At 33.9% G+C, this 25,092-nt stretch overlaps 1 protein-coding gene across 3 annotated transcripts; it reads left to right on the top strand.

Annotated features, from left to right (window-relative positions):
* Window positions 1–61: 61 nt before the first annotated feature.
* Window positions 62–24,773, top strand: LOC139692423 (DDB1- and CUL4-associated factor 11). 3 transcript variants are annotated; one of them, XM_071590602.1, is made up of 11 exons: window positions 62–174; window positions 8,456–8,567; window positions 10,358–10,459; window positions 10,553–10,712; window positions 13,162–13,308; window positions 14,364–14,545; window positions 15,244–15,336; window positions 17,411–17,657; window positions 19,355–19,510; window positions 20,941–21,047; window positions 21,624–24,773. In XM_071590602.1, the coding sequence occupies exons 1-11, from the start codon at window positions 62–64 to the stop codon at window positions 21,819–21,821; spliced, it is 1,617 nt and encodes a 538-aa protein (XP_071446703.1). In that variant the 3' UTR covers window positions 21,822–24,773. The 3 variants fall into 3 exon arrangements, with proteins under 3 accessions (XP_071446703.1, XP_071446705.1, XP_071446704.1); XM_071590604.1 differs by having other exon boundaries at window positions 65–174; window positions 8,463–8,567; XM_071590603.1 differs by lacking the exon at window positions 62–174 and adding an exon at window positions 185–320.
* Window positions 24,774–25,092: the final 319 nt, after the last annotated feature.

Here is a 25,092-nt window from a genome sequence, read left to right as displayed (position 1 = left end):
GAATGACTACAGCAACTAGTCTGAGTAATCTATTTTCGTGTTGTTACATAATTTCGGTTGTATGGGATCCTCTACGTCTACAAGAATGGACAGTAGTGACTCTCGGTCACGGTCGGAGGATAGTTTTGATGAAGGAACTGACTTGGCTACCATCTTGCAGATTCTAATTAGAAGGTCTGTTTACAACTCGAAGAAAATAAAGAAATAGGATTTAATTTAGTATTTGCCTGATATGTGGCTACTATGGCTAACATTTGAGCATCTCGTCGGTAGAAAGCAACACCTTGAGCAATGAAGATAAAGATCACCATTACTGCGAGGTAACTTGAAGCATTGATAGTGTCGAAGATAGGCGAACCCGGTTTTGAAACTAATCTGCTGCTTGCGCGTAACTTTCGAAGAAATACTTAAAGTTTCAATTGTTCTAGTAAAGAGTGTATTGATTGCATTCTGCAGAGGTTGAAAATTTGTACAACGACGACACCGTGTAAAATTAAACGTCTGGCGTTCTTATAGTCAAATAATTTTGTCCTCAGTCGTTGTAGTACCTTTATTAAACGAGCATTCCATTCTCTAGAGAGGATAATTCTAAACAATGCAGTGTTGTAGCTCTCCATTTATGTTTTTGGACTTCACATTATACCGAGTGCCTTCTAAACGTTATTTTTGCGACGCAAAATGTTCATCGAAGTGACAGTCCTGTATTTTATCTTTGTTAATGAGCAAGCGTACTACCGTTTTATATAAGCTAAGATATTGAAGAGAGTAACGTTTAAAAAGTTTATTCTGTGGTAGTTACTGACTTAACTATTGTCATATTTTACCGTTGTGCTAAAGAAAAAAGCTTTTTTTCAAATTTGGCTAATATTCTAAAGTTTCTGTTGAAAAATCCCCAAGTCGGGGACTAACAAATTAGAGGCCCGATATGAGTAATAGTCATTTACGGTTTCTTTATATTTCATATAAATAGCATTTGGTACTCACAAGATTAGCAGAACCACGTGTGTTGATGTTTGAATGGGTTCTTATTTTCACCCTGTGTAATCTTAATGGTAGTCTGGAATTCAATGCCGATTTCAAGTGGACCCGTGATTTAACTTGACTAATCAGTGGAAATTATGCGCGAGATATAGTCATATACACAGTATAGTCTTGATATCCCTATTACTTATTAGTCGGTGTGAAATTCCATATGTAAAGCCTTATATTACTTAAGAATGTACACGTATTATATCTTTTTGGCTTTTGAATTGCTGAAATGTTGAAAACGTTACACTTGATGCATCGTCTGCATTTGTTAATTACAGGTATTACCTGTTTTTCATGACTTTTATGCATACAAATATATTAAAAACCTGTTGTCGTAATATATACTGTTCAAATTTTTAACCATTCTCACCCTACATTTACCTCCAAAAAAGCTTCTAGAAAGCCATCACGATCCTACACAATTATACAGAAATTAGTATCAACAATATGAAATCGGTACCTACATTCACTCCAGAATGGAATGGGAATCAGCTGAAAAGTACATTACTACTAAGTCAGCCACAAGGTACTATGTAAATACCAAGTTTGGTAATAGACACGTATGACTATAGATTCTTCATGATTCATTGTATTTGTACCAATCTAATCAATGCACATTTCTTTTTTTAGTGAGTGTTTTTGTTACTTAAAGCGTGCTTCTTTAGTAAAATATGTGAACTAAAATTTCCTTGGTTTTGCTAGTAACAAGATTCACCTTGCATAAATTTTGTTCATTTTGATTCCTGTGGTGACTTCCTTCCATTAAATTAAGATGAATACGTGGATGCATCTTGAAAAATTTGATATCTTTAAATAGGTGGTTAATGAATTTAATGAAAATTCAAAACTTAATTCGGTAGGCCACACTGTTGAAACTATTTCAAGTATTCGGTATTGATTTGAGTGGTTTAATTAAGGATAATTGATTATATTTCAGTGAGTAAGTGCCAATATTTCTTATTGTGCCTTACAGTGAAATATTCATGATGATTCTCCTTACATTCCATCCAGCTGTCTTTTCTTTCCATTCCTTTAAAATAATTACCCAACATGCTTCCCTCTACCACAGTCTTCAACATTCCAGCCACTTAATATGCTATGGATCCATTTCCCTTTATTTCTCTTGGGAGGAATTCAAAGAAGGCAGTAGAAATGGATGCACAACATATAGACTGGTAATTGAATGTTGAATACGTTGATAGAGAAGAGAATGTTAGGTAAGTGAAGTTGAGGTAGGAAAAGAGTGGGCATTTAGGATGGAATTGAAAGAAGGAAGAATTATACATGTGGAGTTAAATAAATATTATCGCAATGCAGGGTTTTAAGAGTATTCAGTTCCAAGTTGGCTGGGTTTATAGGCAAGTAAAGCAGTGCTTATTTGTATGATCCATAAAAGTTTATATCTTGACCAATGTAGTACTCTTAATAATGATATTAAAGCAAAATTGTAAAAAATAGGATGGGAAACCCTGCAGTCTAAAACAAGGCAATCCCCTAGAATAGGAAAGCTAGGAGGTACTTATCTTTGCTAGGAGTGTTGAGCAATCTGACATTTTTAACAGTAGATTACACAGGTAAAACAATATACTGAAACTGATAGATTTAAGTGCTAACTTTTCCATTCATCCAAATCACTGCCATGACAAAGCAAGGCTAAAGGACCAACATTAAATAAATAGACTTCAATGTCATTTGCCTCTTCCTTTCACTGTTAAAATTAATTCATGACCACTGCACACAATTATTGTAGTCAATGCCAGGTGCATGTTCATGTGTTAGGAATTATTTAGGTTAAACAATGGATAGAAATGTAGTAATGTGCATCAAAGCTAAGTTTAAATATGTGTATTTTACATTAAGTTAATTTTTTAAGACCATGCATTAAGATAAAGTGTAAGGTCTGCAGAAGCGGGTGATATGAAAACAATTTGTAATCACTAGTGCTTAAAGCTACAATTTCCTTTTTCATGCCTTTATTTACTTTATTTTGATTACTAATAAATTGCTTGAAATTAGCAGAGCTAATTAATCATTTTATCTCTTAAATTTAAGTTAATTTTTAAAACCCTTCTATTTTTGATTCTACGCATGAGAAGGTTATTATGTAATAGAACTATAAGCACAAATCCTTTTTATAATGAGTTCCATGATTTCTAATTTTTTACCATCCAAATTCAAGTGTAATTCATCAAGTGTATTGTTCAATGTCCTCAGAGTTAAATTTAAAGCCTTTGTGCTGAATTTCATTCACTATTTCTAACTTTCCAACCAATGTAATTGATTTTTTCAGTAATTAACCAGTGCAGCAAAATTTTATTTTTTAATGAGAGATAAATATGTTTAGCAAAGCTAATTAAAGAAGCCCAAGGAATTAGAATGGAAGGAGTGATGGTGAATGAGGAAGAAGCTATGCTTCATTTCACTTTAAAGCAGAGAATTAACAAAACTTGCAAGTATTGTTGAATAATATCAACCAAGCACTCAAAGAATGAAAATCATTTGGAGGCATATTAATTCTATCAATGCATCAGAATGAATTTTAAGGCAGGTTTTGTACTTTGAGGATGTAACTTGGATCATGTGGTGTCTTTCAGCTACCCTTAAATTGGTGTAATATGAAATGAACAAAGTTTGACCGCATCAATTATAGATTGTCACAAACTAATGGGACATTCATGACAAACAGGCAGCAATTAGATGTGTTAAGTGTTCCTGAGAAGGGCTCTAAATATGAATAAGAGATGGTAATGAGTTGATAATAGTCATATAGACCCTGCCTGAACATTCCCTCTCCCCTGCCTGCCTTGTGTATATATACTGCTGTACCTTCTTGTAATATCCCTTGAAGATGTTGCTTTGACACAAAACCATGGTCGTAAACAATTAAGTTATGCATAGAATTTGATATTCCATCCAAAGTTCTCAATATGACAGATTTACAGCTGAGACTGTTTCTTGTATAGTTCACTTTGATTTGCAGAAGATCAATCAATAGTCGTACAGCTAAGGAATTACTATTGTGTTTTACGGGGCCACTGTAAAAAGTATGGAATGAATATTAACCTGAAAAAATTCAAGGTAATGAGATTCTCAAGAAGTAGGAAGCCTAAGTTAACATTGAAGTTGGAGGAAAATGGACGTAGTAGTAGGGAAATGAGAATAATAGCATAGGCAACAGAAGCATTTGCTAAAAGAGAATTGATGACTGATATGCTGAGTGAACACTTAAAAAAATTGGAAAATACTTAATAAGGAGCCTGGTATTTTATGAATCCAAAATTTGGTGTTTGAGGCAAAAGGATATGTGTAAATTATAAACTTTTGGTATTTGGTTGTAGGTAAAATAATTTGGGTGGAGAAGAATATGAACAATGAAAATAACAGTTTCATTGTTCATATTTATGGAATTCCTTCATTAACAGGTTAAAAAGAAACGGAAAGATGCTGTGCATCATCAAAACCATGGTCGTGAAATATTAAATCTTTATGGTGGAAATGTTAAGTTTCTTTTTAGCCTCGTAACGAATAATGAAGTTTTAAAATTTTTGGGAAAAGAAATTCCTTGTTGAAATTTGAAGAATTTAGAAACAGTCCAAGAGAGAGATATTGAGAGAGAGAGCAAGATGTTAAAGGCCACAAAAGAAAGGAGAATTTTAGGTAAATGGGAGGGAAGATGGAAGAGAATAGATATTTTGGACGACATGAAGGCAGGTCTAAGGGTCGAAGAATTGAAGGGAGTAAATAATGTATGGCAAGCAAGAGAAAACACCATGTACATTACTCTGTGCATAATAGCTTTTGGTGACCATATGTAATCTGCCTTTAATAGGTCAATTACTTTTGGATAAACTGCACTCAAAGAAGATATGATTTGAAATGAAGAATCTGCGAATCAAAACATTTTTGTTTGGTGTGAAAATCTCTGGAACAGAGACATGGAGCAATGGGTAGTCAAACCAAATAGAATTACTATCCTTGGAAATGTGGTGCTTAAAACAGATACTGAAGGTTCAAAGCCTATAAAGTGGGATACAAGAAACTGTAAAATTACATTCTATCTCAGGATACTTCTTGGGAAGTGATATACAGTATTTTTTATGAATAGTAGAAAGAAGGGTTTTATGAGGAAGGTCAAGAAGTAAAAATGGTGATCAAATGGCAAGGAATGTATAATGGAAAAACTATAATGATATAAGGGTATTGAATGGGAGAGAATGGAGGGAAGCAGTTAACTGCTATATAAATAAGAAGTATGCAATGATTATGTATATAATTAACATCATCTTCCCTCAATTTTTAATGATAATAGTTATGGTGCTGGCGTAGACTGTTGTCCAGAGTAAAGGAACCCAAGGCTTGATAAGCAAATTATGTATTGTAATATGCAATGGTGCATTGTATACATGAAATGCCAGTATTTTTATTGCCATAAATGGCAATCTCTTATTCCATTACCGTTATAATAATTGAATTTGTAACTTGGTAATGCTTCCATTTCTTTAGAAGAGAACAAAATGACCCTCAAAAATTTATTTAAGGCAATTGTGTCGCCATCATGAGGCTACAAATAATTTCCATGCTGTAACTATTTATCTTATCTTATCAAGCATTCCTCTTTTGAATGTTACAGAAACAAAGACTTTTGTGAGAAATTTGATGCATGTTGTGAAATGTTGTCATGGGGTCCAGAGAAAACACTTTCCTTGTAATGGAGAACCTGTGGAGGATATTCAAAAGCAACGCTAATGACAATAAGAGGGCTGTAATAATTTCATTGATATCACAAATAAATTTTGGTGTTCTCCACCTTCATAGAAGGTTTTATATTGCTGCTTTCTTCATAACTCAGACTATTGAAACTAATAACTTTGGTAAAGCTCCATTTTTTCCTTCAGTGTATAAAATAATTGACTTATGAGATTGTATGGAAAAATAATTAAATATTCTTATTCTGTTCACCATTTATCATATCACTCCTGAAATATTTACGAAGTATAATTCAAATGTGGATTTTAGTTAATAATTAGTTAAATAATAATAATGAGTTTAGTTAGTAATAATTAAATGTGGATTCTTCCTTTGGTTTATATGAACCATGGAAACTCCCCATGTCTGCAGTGGCTCATTCTCTGTAATCGCTTAACCCTAGGAGTGATAAGGGTAACAAAAGCGCAGAATTTCCAAAAAATAATTTTTTTGATACACAACACATCATGTGCAATAGGGTACATTTCAATGATTACCTTATATGTATGTTGACTGAGGGAGGGGAGGTAGGATGGCAACAATCTGCTGATGGGCTGGGATTTGTTTTGTGACCCACAATGGGCTAGGCAACATAATGAAGGGGTTCTCTCTACTCTTCTCCATCTGGAGTTAAACTAGGGTTACAGTAGGAGAAGAAGAATCTCTTGAAAAATTTGAGAGCAGGGAACAGGAAAGGTACACAACTTGATTTATGACCTCACATCTGCCAGGTTCCAAAAATTGCCAGATGTCTAACCCATCCAAAGCATTTAGCTTAATTTTCCAGGGGTAAATTATTTGGTGTGAAGTTTTAGCTATGTTTGTTGTTAAAGATGAGTCTAGGAAATTTATGTATATTTCTCTTTTTATTGAAACATAATTGATTGGTGTTCTGTTGTCCATATTTCTTGTATTTTCTGTGTCCTTCGTACAACAGTCTGCAAGCAGCAGCATTATTACTCCTGTAATTGAAATACATTAACATCAATTTGTAATGTCCTTATCTTTGATCATCAATAAGAAAGTTGTGTGGAAGAAGTTGTGCACATCATCTTTTTAAAATAAAATAAATAATTTTATTGACTGGCATAGCATGAATCTAGTACAATGCAAAAATAAATTTTAAAATATTTTTTAATAGAATCAACCTGCTTCTGAATTTTCCACCAAGTGGTGAAATTGCTTTGTAGAGAGTTTTGAAATGTGTCCCAGAGAATTTCTAATGTCATTTGAAAATCTGATGTAGTTGAACTGTGAATTGCAATTCTAGATCTTAATTTTGTCCCAGTCAGGTTTGTCCACCAATTGGGAAAATTCAGGGGATTTCACTCTTTGGAATAGCTTTGGAGATTAAGCTGATAACCTGGGAAAATTTTTCTATTGGGCACATTTTCTGTGGGAATGTTTCCCACTTTGAGATGTGTTCAAGAGAAGCTACTGATTCACGCTTCTGTATCACCATAGATTTTTGCAGCTTTCCTTTTACTTGTCCCTCCATTAAGAGGCTATGCATTGAGTTTGTATAAATCGAGGTATTAGTTCACGCTTTACATGAAAAAAGACCTTAACTCATTGGTATCTGGACATAGGTTTTGTTTAATTGTTATTGCAGTCCCTTAATGTTTGTGATTTTTGTTCTTATTATTGTTAAGGTAATTACTTAAGGTAGTTTTCGGATGGATGCATAGACTAATGACACACTTCATTTCTAAGCCTTGTCTAACACAACACAACCTGACGCCTCATTCTATAATAAACACTGCTTCAATTTCATATGCTCTCTGCCTCTCTTCATTCCATCCAACATGCCCATCATTTTTCTCCCCTTACTTTGCCTACCTAACATTCTTGCTTCTATATGACTTGTATTACTTGGGAATTTTCAATTTGTTCCTTAATCATGTAGTTGTCCCAAATTTATCTACTTATACATGTGACTAATTTTCTGACTTCCCATGATCAATGAGAATGGTACAGTTTTGGGACTGAAATGTTAATGATCATGAATGACACTATTGATGTTTTGTGCAGATGAGCCCATTTAGTGAAATAGTGCATCATTATTTTGTCAGAATTTTAGTGTCAATTCCCAGGATTCATGATCCTCTAAGGGACCTTCCAATTGGCTTAATTACAAATTCTCTTGTTATTGGAAGTTACTGACAATTACTAGTGAATTTGTAATCAGGATCGCATACCTATTCAATACTCTTCATGATTTTATTATAATCTGGCTTAAATCAGGATATTTTTATGTTATGTACCCAACATTATTATGAGGCTACAAACTGCTCTTTATTTTAACACTTAGTCGCCTCATTGCTAATATTTACCCAAAAATACACTTTTTACTGTTTAACTGAAAATAGCGGGTACAACCTGTGAGTAAAATAAACATCCCTAGTGTTCTGCTTTATTGAATTTTGAGGAAATATGTATTTCTGTGTTATGTTAAACAGAATTTAAGTTGAATGATCCTTTGCTAATTTAAAAATCGAAGGGGAACTAGGATAAGTAATTGGCCACATATCAAATAAAAACCATTTCAAATGAATCTCAAGTATTTTTACCTCTAAAATTTCCTATGCTGTGAATCAGTAGTTTTGGCATGCAACAGTTTAGCCATTTTTGTTAATTTTCCTTTTGTATCTGTATCTCTATTGATGCTCATTTCTATTAGTGGCCAGGTGCAAGTAGCCCCATCTGACCGTGAGGAGAGTGATGATGATGGTGGTGGTGGCCTGGATACTGCATCAAAACCTGAAATGCAGCCCAACACAGAAAGTTTGGATGTATGTACCAGTTAAATATGTCTAAAATCTCTAAAGCCTGTGGTAATGTGGGCCCATTTTTATGATTTTTTGTATCATTAAGGAATCACTCGCAAAATTTTTAGGAATAAGGTAACAATCTTTTCCATTTGATTTCCGAGGTTGACATTTTTTTCTTCTACAGGACTTAAATTAACTTTTCTATGGTTATTTGATTGATGGTGTTCCCCCAAATTTACAACTGATATTTATTCCAGGAATCAAATTAATCTCCCCAAGGTTATTTATTAAATGCATGCAGTCTGTGTGACATAGACTTAAAGGCTGAGAAGCCCAGTTGACCTTCACCCATGCTTGCCTAAATCAACCATGGTGACTGGGGCTACAACTTTGAGGCCCAGTTCTATAATGTCTCTTTAAAATTAAGCCTAACTTTAGACTCTGGTTAACGCTATAAATCAGATTTATAATAATTGCTAGTTAAATCTTTAATTATCCATTAAAGTGATCATTAGCCTGGAGTTGCTGTGGCTAGCATGGTAATCAGAGGATGATTGTCTGAATTGTTTATAAAAGTTGACCTTTTTGTAATCACCTCATTATGAAGTAGATTTCCTTGTGCATTATAAAGCCACCCTTAATGACATAATCACCCTGTCCAATTCATTCCCATTTATAGTTTTCATTTGGAAGCAGCAAAAGAGTTGCCAACAGCAGTTTCTGTTGACAATTATTTAGAATAAAAAATATAAGCTAGAATATTTCCATCCTGTGGAAGAAAAAACGTTGATCATTGCATGAATTGGTCATTTGCCAACAGCAGTTGCTATTGGCAAATGGCCAATCCATGTAATGGTCGATGTTTTTTCTTCCAGAGGATGGAAATATTCTAGCACCATCCCAAGTGATGCAATAAACTTGAGGGAAAGGAAAAATGCTGTTCACTATGGCACTATTTGGCGGAAGTGAGTGTCTGGTTATCCATGTTTTATGGAAAGTGTAATTAATCTTCATAAATCTTTGGTATTTCCTCTTCCCTTAATCTTATCTGAAATTGAAGATATTACGTTCCAACAGGCATAAGAATAGCTCAATGATATAAGTTATTACAATGTTTTATTTTTGTCCCATTTCTCACCTTTTGCTCTTTGAGAGTTTCTTATTTTCTTAAATTCCTGTGAGTAGGTAAAAAATACCAAAAACAGGGAAATGGCAATTTATTGAAAGCTCTTATTGTTATATTGCAATTGATAACTTATTACGAGAGCCAGCAAAGTCCTGCCATATGTCATAAATGCCCCTTTTTGCCAAATTTTGCCATTTTTATTAAGTTGGTTCTGCTATTTCTGCTTTATTCAGTGGATATAATGTTGTCCTATCGACTGTAGGGTCCAGGTTTGATTTCCAGTGATGTCTTTGGGCGCCCATGACTTAACCCTAGCCGAGTGACTTTTTTGCTTGCCAGATCTTCCATGGAAACCACAGGTGGAACTGGGAAAGGAATTGGCCTATGTAACCCGATGTGTGAATTTCACAAACCATTGGCCCTAGCATTTGGTGAACTCCACCCTCACCTATCAACCTAACTTTCGAGTTGATTACAATAGTCTAATTATGTACATTGGGACAGTTTAGAAAGATTATAGCACAGAATGACAATTAAATTTTTACTTTTTTCCGGGTTGAACCATGTCTTTTGGTGTACTCTTGCTGCTGACTTCTTTCCCCAAATTCTATCCATTCAATAGCAATTATAGATTCTTATTATTCCCTAATCAAACAATATTAATTTTCCACCCTTGACTTTCCAGAGAAGCCAGCTTAGTTTTTCTACCAAACAGTCTTGTGGTTTGATACATTCCAGTGGACACGCACGGCCAAATTCTGTTACTGAGATGGTCAAATTAAGAGAGGTAATGTTACTTCATCAGAGAATATGTACTGTGCATTTACAGATTATTATTTTGAATATTTTGAAGAATGTATAAATTTTCTTATTCTTTTAGAGAGGTATTCAAGGAACTAATGGATTTAGCCGAGGTGACTGTTGCAAAATATCCAATTGTTATCTTCCAAACAAGAAAGGAATAGTTGCTTCCTATCGTAGCAAGGCATTCTGTGGCACTTACTCCAAAGATGGCAATGTCTTCCTCAGTGCTTGCCAAGGCAAGTTAAATGTTCATCTTTTAAACACCTTTATTAAATATGAATTTTGTCCGGTTGGCTAATGTATCTAGTCTTTGTGTGTTAATATGTGTACATCATTAAGTTAATAGCAATTTATGTTAAGTTTTTGGTTAATCTAAAGGCAAGCCACATGAAGCAATGATGAAATGACAGAAGGGCTTGGAAATAAAATTGTAATTTGTAGTTAGTTGTATCTGAGAAGGGAAAAAAATTATAGTTACTTTAACCTCAATTCCTGGATTTATCTCAACTCCTGCCATGGTATTTGCTTGCTTGCATGTAATTTTGCTTGCAGTTTGGTATTTTCTTTTCTTTTAAATTTGAATTGAAGTACAGTTCAGAGAAATTTGGTGATTCCTTTACCTTCAGTAGCATGCAATTCATTTCAAAATCAAAGTAATCAGTGAATGTTTGTTGCTGTGATATTCTCTGGGGGGCAAGGATTGTCAGTTCAGTAAAGAGTGATCATAATTTTTTATTTGCATAATATTTTGTGTGAAAACGTCATGTTATATTAGCTTAAGGTGTATTGTTTATGTAGTACAGGTAATTGACTTGACTCCAGTATTGTATCAGCAGCAACCATTGTAGTTGAAACATGTTTAGTTCACCTGCATGTGTTTGAGTTGATGAAAAATACTTTCTATGGAGATGTTTCTTGGCATTTCGGAACAGGCAGAAGTTACATGAGACTAGGTCAGGATTATAGAGAGTATGAGAAGTACACTTAATGCTAATTTTTGAGAGATAATAACAATTTCATTATGGTTTTGTGGAACCCAAAGCCCATAAACAGATCTCATGTGACATTTCTTCAGAAAAATGAGGAAAAAGGCCAAAATGTTGGAAAAGTTTATGAGTTTGATATGTGAATCAAGAATATGATATGGAAATCTGGAATTCCCAAAGATAATTTTTCGATTGGTTAAGAGTTCAATGCAAGTTATCTTTAGATCACATCAAGTATGTAGGCTCTGGTAATACCAAAACTTCATATAGTCAGGCTGACTTCGGTGATACGGGTGGCAAGTGAGACATTAAATGTTGATCCAAACTGAAGTGATGATTTTCCAGAAACTGGGGAGAAAACCTAAGGAAATGGGCACCATGTTCATTGGTAAAATTATGAAAAAGTTAAAATAGGAATCCCTAATATAGATGGGCCAGCTGCATGGACTTTTCCTTAAAAAAGTCATATTCAGCCTCGCTGCTTGGTAGGACAGCACATTGCTGCTCCTTGGTTTACCAGCATATGGCTCTCCCTTATACCAAAATGGTGTAACCAGGTAACTGTTTTATATCCTTCATATTGCCTTCTTGGTAGAAATATGATGAACAATACTCAGGTGCAGAGCTATATCTTTAATGATAATAAATTTCTTTCCAAGTACCCTACTAATTTCATGCTCATTGGAATGACAATGCAAAGCATACAAATTTTATGCATCAATAATAAAATTAATTTGCTAAGGAAATAATGTAATAGGTACATAGAAATGGCCTGATTTAATTCTTTAAATTCACTCATGAAATTTTTGTCATCATGTTATGATTGTTCACATAGATGCCCTCCCATGTGACCATGTTTGGTGGTAAATTTACTAATTGGTGCTGAAGATTTATCTATGACACTTTTTAGACTAGTTACTTGGTTTTGTATACTTGAATTTAAAATATAACCTCTTTGATTAGACAGCCTGAAGAATTACACACCTGCCTGGTGATCAAACAAAAATAGCTTGTGGATAAACTGGGTATGATTTATATGAACGAGAAGAAATGCCATTGCTAACTGTAGCTTGGCTTCTTAATTTTGTCTTTGCTCAAATTTATACTGAGCCAGCCATGTATCTCCTGATTGTCGTATTTTAATGAAATTAATTGGCATGATAACCTTTCTTTTAATATGGTTTTATGAAATATTTTAATTGTGACGAAACCATAATTATTTCCCACCGGCTTGAGCTAATTTCTCATTGCAGTGTTATTCATTGGTCTTTCTGTAATAGCTTTAAAATTGCATTGCATTAGGAAACATTTAATTTGTGAAAAAATATTTGTTTGGCATGTAATTATAGAAGAGTATACTTGTTAACATTATAAGTTAGTGATATAACTAATTTTTATTGTGGCAATAATAAAGTTGGGCAATGTAAATAAATGCTCTACACACGTATAAGTTGTGGTGATTCTTAAAGGCATTAAGCTGACCTAATATAGTATTTTCGGTACCTTAGTTTTCAGTTAAAGGACTGAAGGATGAACTTTGAGTAAAATGTTCATTTGTGTTCTTAAGACAGGCAGTGAAACTATCTCAGCTTTCATACATAAGCCAAGATAAGGTTTTGCAATGTGAGAAAACCAGTTGTAGAAACTGCTGCTGAAGTTGACAAGAAAGACTAATGTACGTATATTTTATTTATTACAGATCGAAATCTACGATTGCACCATACTTGTGATGGAAAATTTGAACTGTTCAAGACTATTCAAGCAAGAGATGTTGGATGGAGTATACTTGATACTGCCTTTAGTCCTGATTGCAACCACATAGCATACTCCAGTTGGTCAGAATGCAGTTAGTTTCAATGTTTTCCTCACAGTTGATATAATTTATTAAGGCCTCCCTCTTGATTAAGGATCCGATTGTTTTTGTCTCTACATTTGTAAAGAACATATTAAACAGTCCTCAATTTGGTGAGGACTGGCACTTTCCCTCAAGATACTGTATGAATTCATTAGGATTTTAGGACTTGCATATTTAATGTAAAACGTGTACGCAATTTCTTTATACTGGCATTATTTCCATGGATATGAAATTGTGCTTTCAGTAGTAAAGATTTCAGGTGTAGGATGTCTAATTTTTTTGAATTTTTCCACTTGCACATCAGTCCCAGCTAAAGATTTTCTGTATATTTATCTATGCATTTTTAGGTATAAACACAGATTTGTCATGATTTCCATTTTACAGTTTAATTTTAACAAATTATGCTGGGTGAGGCTCTTATCGAAGAGAGTTGTAATTGCTTTAAATAGCTGCGGCCAATCCTCAGTCCTCTTGAGCAAATTATTTTATAACATCATTGCTGATCCAATCTACCCACCGATTTTAAATTAGCCACTAGGCTGTACTTACATTTTGGTTCACTATTTTTCATTTTAACAATCAGGTCATATTTTATTAACTTCTACATTGAAAAACAGGGTGAACACTTCTTTAAAAGTCAGTTACATGAAACTATTAGGAGAGTTCAGTATCTTTGATCAATCAATTATTCAAGGTATTCCACCAAATGAGGTTGGTATTTGGATTGTCCCGAACACCTATTATCATCCACAAATTGAGAGAACCTTTGACCATCCAAGGAAAAAATGTTAGCACATTTTGGTGCAAAATTGTGCCCCCCCCCCCCCATTATAACTATATATGTACACATATAGTTGTGAAAAACTGGCATTAAAACTAAAATAATGAATGGTTAATTGTTTTAACATTTTTTAAGAAAGACATTTCCTAGAATGTAAGTCATTTGACATATTTTATTACTACAGGTTGTTATGTATTTCTAAAGTTTCTCATGGAGTACTATACATGATGCAGTAAAAATTAAATCGTCTAATTTTTCCTTTCAGTTCATCTCTGCAGTATATATGGCGACTCGGATAACCAGGAAGCTCTGCCATTGCATCCTGATGAAAGGCGATTTTGCATATTTTCATTAGTGTTCTCATTAGATAATAAAGAAATCCTCGGTGGAGCCAACGATGGGCATCTATATGTATATGACCGTGGTTCTCAACAAAGGTGTCTCAGGGTAAGCATTTAATTGACTATTTTTAAGTGCTTATCAAATCATACAAAAAACAGTTATTCAGGAGTTGAATGAAAAAAAATTATGGACAGTGGGAGAATGTAATGAAATCAAATACCCAGGTAAAGATCATTTTTTGGTTTAGATAGGGAAGGGAAATACATGGTGCCATTGCAGTTTTGATATTATTATAAATAATAAAAAATAATTGGGATATTTTGTATACTTTGTGTATTAAGATAGGGTATTCAACAGACTAAGTTACTGCACTAAGACATGAAGTTACTTTTCCCACGATGATCAAGCTTAAGGAAGCTATCTACTTGGCTAGTGCTTTGAATCTCCCTTGTGTGGTGAGGAGATTTGGCAACAAACTATGTTCACGCTTTTAAGTTTGGTGATAATTTCAGAAAATCAATGAAAATCCGAACAATTAAGCTACCCAGGACTTAATGAAAAATATGAAAATTGAAAAATATTGTTTACGTAACTAAAATCACAATAATGAGAGAATGATAGCCTTAAAAATGTCCTCGGCTATTATTATTGTCTTGTATTTTTCAAACATGATGATTCAGTGAAATTCTTTGATTCAATGCACACCAATTTATTTTAGCATTTTTTTTCTTCGAACATTTTGAAATTAATTGGTAATTGATACTCGATTTGAATAATATGTGATTCTTTTGTTTCAATTGCAGATAAAAGGTCACAGTGACGATGTTAACACCGTGGCTTTTGCAGATGATACATCACAAATTCTTTTTAGTGGTGGTGATGATGGTCTATGTAAGGTATGTCAAAGTTATAAAGAAGTGTTGTGCATAAAATTATCTACAACAGGTAATATTTGGGAGCACTTTGTTTATCATTTGCATGTATTAGAGTGTAGTAATCTTTGGTTCGGAACTTTTGATCATTAGGAGAAAGCTGAACGCAGATTAACGGCTTTTGAGAAGTGATAGGATTTGAAATCCTCTTTAATTTTATGTGAATTAAAACATTTCCAAATACATAATTGATGAATAGATGAAAGCATGAACAGAATTAATAGAGTCATTCTATCCTGTGCAAATGAGTCATTTACCATTATCCTGTTTGTAATATGCGATGCCTGTCAAAATAGTGGAAGGCTGAATAGCATTTTTGGGTTTTTCCTCAAAATTAACTGTGTTCCCTTATGGATTTAGAGGTAAACATCCTCTTTCAGAGAGGTTACCACCCCAATAACTCTTTGAAAGATAAAAACAGAAGAGATAAATCATTAATATAATGTAAAATGTAAAGTTTGGTTTCATTCCTAACAAATAATGATTATGATGTAATATTTCTACTTCGTTGGGAACTTCAAAGTTAAGGTACCGGCAAAATGAATGTAGGTTGATGAGATGTAATAAAATGCCATAAAAATGAAATTTATTAGTTTCTTAGTCAAATTCGGAAGTAAAGGGATGATGGATGCCTAACTCACCATGGAAATTATCACTAACTGAGCTTCAAGAACATTTCTTGTTACAGATAAAATATTTTCAGGTGAGAAACACTAGGATGATCACTAAAATGAGAAAATGGAATTGTGGTATTTTTTCTAACTCAGCATGAATGAAAGATGTAAGATGATGTGAAAAAGCTGTGTAAAGAAATCTGCTGACATATAAAGATGAACAAACCTAGCCGTTCTGAGGTATACTTTGCTTTTTGAAGAGAAATAATGGTTTTGGATATTTTTAACGTTCGTGGATATAGAGTTCAAAGTCACAAGGCAGAAAAGAACATTCAAGATGTCTCAGAACTTAAATAAATTTAGCTCCAGAATGTACGCATAAAAAAAAAGAAATTGGAGGCTTTGTTCCATCTTTCTGACCTGAGTAATGCTAATTTATTGATGTGAAACTTACAACAAATTACATTTAAAAATGCACGTGTCCCAGATGTCAGTGGATTAGTATCATCATCAGGTAAGGCTGAGGAAACAGCAACTCTCTTATACTTAACAATAAGGAGAGGATGAGGAGGTAGGAGGAAAAGAGGAGGGGTTCTGTTATGTAAATACTTCAAGAACAGGAGAAAAGGTGGGGAACAAATTCATGATAGAGAGGTGAGAATCATTTTAGGGTCATCAAGTATTTTTTAAATTTCTTGATTTTCGAGATATTTAAGCTCTTATTATTTGCTTATCAAATGTTAACATTAAAATTAAACATTTCATTTGATTCTTGCGATCCACGGTCTTTACACTTGATCACCAGTCCTTATAGATTTAAGGGAGCCTTAAAGAATGCAAAGAGTTCCTCAATGGGGATTCTTGTGACAGTAAAATTGGTGACATTACCTTAAAAACAAGATTTGAGCACCATTTATGCTTTATTTTAGGCATATGATCGCTAGAATAAATAAGGTTAACTGTAGTTTTCCTTTCATTTATAGTCAGAAGTGAATCTATTAAACTAGCTAGATAGAGTGCCTTTATGGGAGGATACACTGGTCTAATCGGTGCACCTGTCTTGTGTATTTTAATAAGACCAAAGAGATGCAGAGGTATTAGATTAGATGCAAAATTCACATCTCTTATATTGTCCTGAAATCTATTTGATGTGTGTTTTTCTCCCTTCCTTGTTGACTATAAAAGAGTGTTGCTGTTGCCTTTTGTCTCACCACCAGGTGCCTTTGGAATTTAGAGGATAAGATAAAAAGGAGGGGTTATGCATTTAAACTTAATGCGTTAGAATGATTTTTGTGTGTTTTCAAACTGCTTTAGTATTTCGTGGAGCTAAGAACTGTTGACCGCATAAAGTAGTGGTCTTTCATGTGTAACTTGGTGCTCCATTTTCTCTCATATCCTTTATTTGTTCATGCATCGTGTTCCAGGTTTGGGACCGCCGGACACTGAGTGAGTTCAACCCTCGTCCAGTTGGTGTGCATGCCGGTCACATGGATGGAGTGACTTTTGTTGATCCACGTGGTGATGGGCGCCATCTTATCACTAACTCAAAAGACCAGTCGATAAAGCTTTGGGACATGCGTACATTTTCATCAAGCATTGGTGAGGACAACACCAGGAAAGCTGTGACAGATCAAACCTGGGACTACAGGTGGCAAAGAGTTCCTAAAAAATGTAAGTTAAGGTGGTTGATAAAAGTGTTTGGATATTGAATTCCATAGTTAATGTATTTGCCATTGTTAATTATTCACAGATAATATAAATTTTTGGGCCCATATTTATATCCTGTTAATCGAACATAAAAGTTGTCCACATTTTAGTCTTCATCAACCATTATTTCATATCTAGCCTACAAAATATGTGGTCCAGTTCACCAATTATTGTTCACTCCAGTGTTTTCTGTGATGGAATCACTATAAATTAACTTTGGTGAGAAAATTTAATTGTCAATTGTGGTTTATTGTTTTCTCCAGCCACTTCATTTCAGAAATTTTTTACTTGTAAACAACCATGCATGTGATGTAACAACTCCTTTCTCTCATGTCCTGTATAATCTATGACTCCTGGTTTAAAGAAACCATATTATCATCCTGCATATTTAACTTTACCATGTTAATGGTTTGACCTTTAACTACTCAGAGAAAGCAAAATGGCTTAATGACTCTGTGTATGATGTGTACTATTTTCAGAGTCATAACTATTGTATATAAAAATTCTTATTTAAATTACAATGCTCTGATATACTCTCAAAAGTATTGTCTTTCACTGACACTCAAACATAAATTAAAGGCAGCTGAGCTGTGTGTGGAAATCATGCTGAAAATAGTGAGGTGTTTTCACCAGATAAGGTATTGAACCAGCTGACTGCATAAATTGGAGTACCTACTGCTACTATTGCTATAATTCTACTAGGCCAGCAATCCTTGCATCAGGCAGGGCTGCAGGCATAATTGAGGGCGAAAGGGAGGTTCTTAGAAACAGGACATATTGTATGGAAACATATCACGTGGGAGTTTTCAAAAAGAAGTCAACATTATTCTCCACTTTTTCACGATCACTCTCTTCTTATTTCACTCTCCTGAGCTGCACTAATTATTTCTAAATTTGATGGGCCCTACTTTTCAGCAGCCAGTTATTTTGTCACTAATATCTGCATTTTCATAGCAATTTAACACCTACTTTGTATTGGGAAAGATGATGTAAGGCCTTGGATGAAAAGAGATTTAACAGCTTTGTCCCTTCTATCGATATGAAATAAGAAATTTATTCTTGAAATTTGTTCAAATCAATTTATCCTCGTTATTACATTATGTATGAGATCACATTATGAAAGATGAAAATCGTGAAGACTTACTGGTTAGTAATTACTCATAGTGATGATCAACTTTCAGTTGTGATTGAACAGCAAATGTATCTTGATTCAGGGGCAGATATGACCTCTGCTAATCACCTTTATCATGGTAACAACAACTGTGATAAATCAGATGCAGGCTTTGCATTGCTGTACTAAGTAGCTACTTAGCCTGCAGCATGGGAATGCAATAATTTCAGAGTTTTAAAATCATCCACCTTTCAATTATTGCATTGAAATGCATATTAGCGGATGACTCAGTTAAAAGTTGCTGTTGTGGCATCTCCCGCAGTTTCTTTGGAATTTGCAGTATGGGAGTTAAGTGTTATGAAAATGAGTCATCAGTTTTCAGATGTTAATAAATGTTCTCATAGCATTGTAATTGGATTCTTTTGATTAATGACTGGGAAAAATTTGATTGAATATTTTATTATTGATGCTCCATTACAGTTATACTGGCGGCTTCCCATGTTTGTTGTTATTGTAAATAGTAAGTAATATGTTCTATTTTTTATTTAAGTGAGTAATCCTAAAAAGCCCCTGGTCGGAGACACATCAGTGATGACATATCGAGGTCACACAGTTCTTCAAACATTAGTCCGCTGTCATTTCTCCCCTGAGTTCACTACAGGACAGAGGTATATCTACACTGGCTGTGCTGAAGGACGTGTTATTAGTAAGTGGTTTTTACATGTCATTGAATCAAAGAAAATTTGAATTTTGACCTTACAAATCTCTCACTTAAGGTCTTTATTTAATCTAAATGATAATATTTGTTTAGTTTGATAATGAATTACCCTCATACAACTCATGAAGTGTGAATTTATATATCTCATATGTATTCTCTTATTATATGTACATGGTAATGGTTATCATAAGTTTTCATAAATAGCATGACAGATGGTCAAAATGCTATCAGCATTCTTCACATTTTATCCAATGAAACTCAATATAATATAATTCTTGAAGTTAATGCAAATTACTGGAGATGGATCACAATATATAAAATGGCAAGTTGTGTATAGAACCCACTATTCGGTGCTACAGAGGAAAATCTCAAAAGAAGCAGGTGTGATAACTCAGTAAAAGATCTGAAATCAGACTCAAGTATAACAACCCAAGGATAATCTTAATAACTCTTTGTAACAATTCTGAATCAATGATTCCTAAGCTGTAATGCAGGTATCCTGAGAATAATACCCTTCAAGATTAATTATAAGATATACCGCACAAAATGGGTGCTTGCCTTATGCAAACATTTCAATATGCCATGTTTATATTAAAATTAGATAACAATATCTATTCATAATCAATGATCAGTGAACTGGTGCAGTGAACCCATTTTGCAAGTAAGATCCCAAGTTTCTGAAATATATGGAGGAGTAGCTGGTATCCTTGTTTGGATGACTTTCTATATAAAGAAGTTGCTGTAGCCAACTGAAAAGTTTTGCGTGGTTTCATGTGGGATATTTAGAGCTGACTATGTGAAGTTTCTCGCTGGTACCAGAATCCACAATAAGGGAATTAATTGCATTGGAGATACTTTAAGGGTTTCTCTATTCCAGTTCTTTTACAGGTCGCTTACCCATTTTTCCCTTAATATCCTCCCATCGACCACTTCCATGCCCACTTGCCCTACCATCCTTTACATGCCTTTGGTGCATTAGTGCTACAAGCTTTGGTTTCGTCTGACCCATGAAACGCTAAAATGCAGAGATCTTGAAATTTACTTATTTCTAGCCAGGCTAAATTTCTTTTCATTTGACAAATAAAAGTGAGACACGGATAAATAATTTAGCTATCAAGTTCATCTCACTGTTAAAGGTCAATTTCCAAGTGTATTTTCATTCCATTTCATTTCTATATTATGTTGGAAAAATTTTCTATCAATTCCAAATTACTCCAACTGCTACACTGTAGCCATCATTTCCACCCAAAAACAGAGTCACTGTTACAAAAATGTAATGATTGTTTTATGAAGCCTTGAATGAAAGCAGTCCAAGTTTGAAAAGAGGTTTTAGCACTTATTTTGTATTTTCACTTATGATTGATTAGTACTCACCAATCTTACAATCGTAACTAATATTGTATTTTTTTTGTTTCTAGTTTATGATGTGTTAACTGGAGAAATAGCAAGCATTCTACATGGACATGATGAATGTGTCCGTGATGTTTCATGGCATCCTTATAGGCAAGAACTCATTAGTACATCGGTAAGCATATTCCTTTCCCTTTGAAATTTCTTCTTTTTAAATATTTTCTTAATTTTCATTATTTTTATTTATATTATGCTCCCGCATTTTAGAGCCGAAGCAATCTTTTGAATCTACCTCTCATTATGCCCATATAAGCACTGGTCTCCAATGACCTTTGTTCCTACCTTCTCACAATTCAACCCACGGAGCAACATAATATCAAATAAGGTGTTGTAGTGAATAGAATACTGATAGGATTTAAATAAATACGTTGTCATGCAATGATAAATAATTCAACTTCTGAAGGAAAGTAATGATATAAAATTTTGTATATGAAAGTGAACTTTGGGAGGAAACAATGTAAGTAGCACCCAGCACAATCTTCTGAGCTCATTCCACATGCCTGAATTTTCCCCAACTTACGGTACATAATTTTCTTGTCTCCACTAGCCTCATCACTAGCTATAAGGAATTGATTCATTTTTGTAGGATTACTATATTTTGGTGTACTGTTCATGTGAATTATTCTCATAATTATTTTTCTTTCCTGTGCCTCATAACCATAAAAAAAATACATTGTGGTTGTGTGTTCAGTGGGATGGAACAATAGGGCAGTGGACTCATGTGGGGAAAATGATGGATGATGACGATGACAATATGGAGGGAGATGGTTGTGATATGAAATCTTTAGATATTGATGGTTGGGTACATGAGCCTAAAGTATTGAGGAGGAGCAAGAGAATAGCTCAGAAGAAGCAGGATGAGCAACAGAGGCAACAAAGGAATTGTTGACATCTGGATTTGGAAGACTGTTGGCCCTGGTGAAGACTTTTGCCATCATAGTTTCGTGACTCCGTGATAATAGAAGAGAGACTTGTTTTTTAAAATGATACCTATCATTCAGTGGCCCATGAATAGTAGTGTTTGTCAATAGGGGTGTACAGAGCAGGATAATTCCAGAATTCAATCATGAATCAAGTATTAGCATGAACTAGTGAGTAACAAATCGAATCAGGAGCAATATTTCTTTTTCTCTGTGAGTTTTAACAACATGACAGTGGGGGAAATGGTTTTAATAGCCTCAAGTTCAGATCAGTGGAATTAATGGCTTTCATTGCAAAATGTCGCAACACTATAACTGGCAGTCTTCTTATAGCATTTGATTCTAAACTAAAATTTTTACTCAATTGTTTATTTAAATATCCAGAAAATACTGACAGAAACTGTCGACAGCAGAAATTGTATGCTAATTGAAATTACATAAGATTAAAAATGTATGACATTTTAATATGTTATATCTATATATGTGCTTCTGCCAGGATGATATGTATGCAGGAGAATGCTAACTGATAATAGCTGTCGGGGAAAAAATATACAGCTAATTATGCATAGTCTAAAGGGATTCATTCAGTATGGAGTGTATTTTTAATTGGATATTTGCTCACACTGGTGTTTGCTTGTGGGAACCAACCATTAGGGAACTCAACAAAGGTATTATGCCATTAGTCACTAAACTTAATGAATGTCATCTCCATGTGAAAATGTTGATAATTTTGAAATGTGCATTTCCTGCCACCCAAATACAGTGAAAACAGACTGTGTCCTTATTTTTTTTGGTCACTTCATTTGCATGAATGAACAATCCTCACGCAACCACATATATATAATAGTTTCCGAAGAATTAATGCCGTCACTTGTATTTTTTTATCCACCTATCAACAATATGGTCCTAATTAGAACTCAGTCGCATTTTTTGATAATTCTACTCTGTAAATAGAATATACTATAAGTACTAATCATCACTTATCCTCTTTGAAATGTTTTCGGGTAACTGATTCGATTTGTTCAAATTTTGATTGATTCAATTCAAAAATCTTAACAGCAAAGGCTCACAAACACCCCTATTTGTCAATCTCTTGTGCTTTGCTCAAAATCCTGAATGGGAAGGCAAGAGTATTTATAATGAAGTACTCACGCTGGGAAATATACTGCTTGATGGAATCCAGTCCTGTAAATTGAAGCATACTTTTGCTGCTGCCCTTGAAATTGTGGAGAGTTGAATTCAAATTTGTATGGTGATGAAGTTTGTAAGCTGAGTGAGAGACTGTCTCTGGTTGTCAGATGAACGACTTTCACATTTATCTGAATGTACTTTAGTAACACATTTTGCATACACATTATCTTCATGAATGTAGCTTAAATGAAAAATTTCCTTTCCAGACAGCCTTTCAATTACTGTTGAAATAAGTTGATATGATATTATTGAACTGTGTCATGTTTGTACTATGAACAGTGGTGGATCTATTGAAATCCTTTGAGCCAAAAAAATATAACTTTTCCCCTATAAGCTTAAAACTGATGCTGAAAGGTACCTTCTGTTGGATGTTTGTTTCAGAATTTTTGGTGTAAATTTTGCATCCCCAATGTGTGATAGTGAATTGTACTCCTGGGAAAAATCCATGTAATACCAGTTTGTCATGTACTTTACTTCCAAATGTTTTAGTTATTCACAGGGTTTGGAGTTTAAAAGTGAGTACCAACTCATATTTCCATGAAGTAAGCCAAGAAAAATTAGTATGAATTACCGGGAAGTGTTTTAGATCTGCCATTGTTCTTTAAATGTCATTGGCGCGGTACCATAATTGCAGTGATCAGTTTTTATTTGTGATGCAAGGGTCCCATTAATCTTTTGAGTGTCATTAGACTCAAAATTTCCCTAGTTCTCTGTCCTCTTTTCAAAGAATTGTTGAATATGGCTGTGCTTTATACAGTCCAGAGAAGCATAAGCCTTTTGGGTTTCCTTAATTAGCTTCACATGGTACTGATAAGAATCTCATCAACAATAAAGGTGTAGGACTATTTCATGTTACATTCTCTTCAGCCGGAGGCAGACTTGGTTGTGCTCAACAATCATAATTTATTTCCTGTGAATATTTCCACTAGTTTTAAGGTTTTGTTGCATGTTAATAGAGTCTATAGCAGCCATTCTTATGGCAATGGAGATGGAAACTTTCCATTGCTTTTGTTTATTTAGGTTTACTGTTATGCCTATGTTAGCAGTCTATTCTAGATCTCTACTGCCTCTGATATGCATCTGTGAAACTTCTTCACTAGCATTGCATTGAAAAACATTTATAATTAAGAGTTTTAAAAAGGAGATATGTATTTTTTTCAATTCGAGGTAAATCAATTCATTGAAAATTCTGCTAGTATATTTTAATTTGACAAGAGTTTGGATACAATAGGAAACAGTTGTTGTATTACCTCCTGGAGATGTATTCCTTTATCACAATTCCTCCATCTTATAAGTTGTATGTAAATATTTCAGAAGATTGATACCTTTGAAAAGAAGGGATGACATGGAAGGGTATTTATTGTGACACCAAAGCAATTTGTGATTTCCCGCGAGTTTTTGCAATTTAAAGTATGTTTTCATGGTAGATATTTTTTGTGGGAAGTTTTTTTGTATGTACATATGAACCTATGAGATTTTATTTCATGCACATTTTGTATTAATGTGTTGGGCAAAAAATATTTGTGTAGGTGTGAGCATGATTAATTTTTTTCATGAGCATACACTGTTGCCATGTCTAACTGTGGTATTTATCAGTGTGTTTATCTTTTTTGTCATTCAGTATTTACCTCATTAACTTTTGCCATAAAACCAATGAAAAAAATGACCATGCCCTATAGGGCATTATTTTCTCCATTGAAAGTTACTGGAATTATATGGAATTGCAAATATTTGTGTACATTTTTCATTTTACCCTCGCTTGTGAGCATTGTCACACATTCTTTAATGCTGCGGTACAATTAGAGACAAATCTCTTGTCCTGCAAGTATCCTTTTTATGATTCTCCCTAGGTGATGTAATTTCTTACAAAACAGGTTGAATGCTTGTACAGTTCTTGCATTAAAGTGTTTGCATAGCCCAAGATTAATATTTGAAATGTCAAGTATTCAGGAATACTAAAATGTCACTCCCACTTATGAATTAAATCAGAATTAATAATAACTTTTAAAAATTTATAAATGAAAAGCTAAGACTTAATATAATTTTTCT

This window comes from Hetaerina americana, unplaced genomic scaffold (assembly GCF_022747635.1).
Source record: "Hetaerina americana unplaced genomic scaffold, ioHetAmer1.1.p SCAF_4, whole genome shotgun sequence".
Classification (NCBI taxonomy): domain Eukaryota; kingdom Metazoa; phylum Arthropoda; class Insecta; order Odonata; family Calopterygidae; genus Hetaerina; species Hetaerina americana.
The sequence above is the reverse complement of the archived record's forward strand: the minus strand, read 5'-3'. Positions and strand labels throughout refer to the sequence as shown.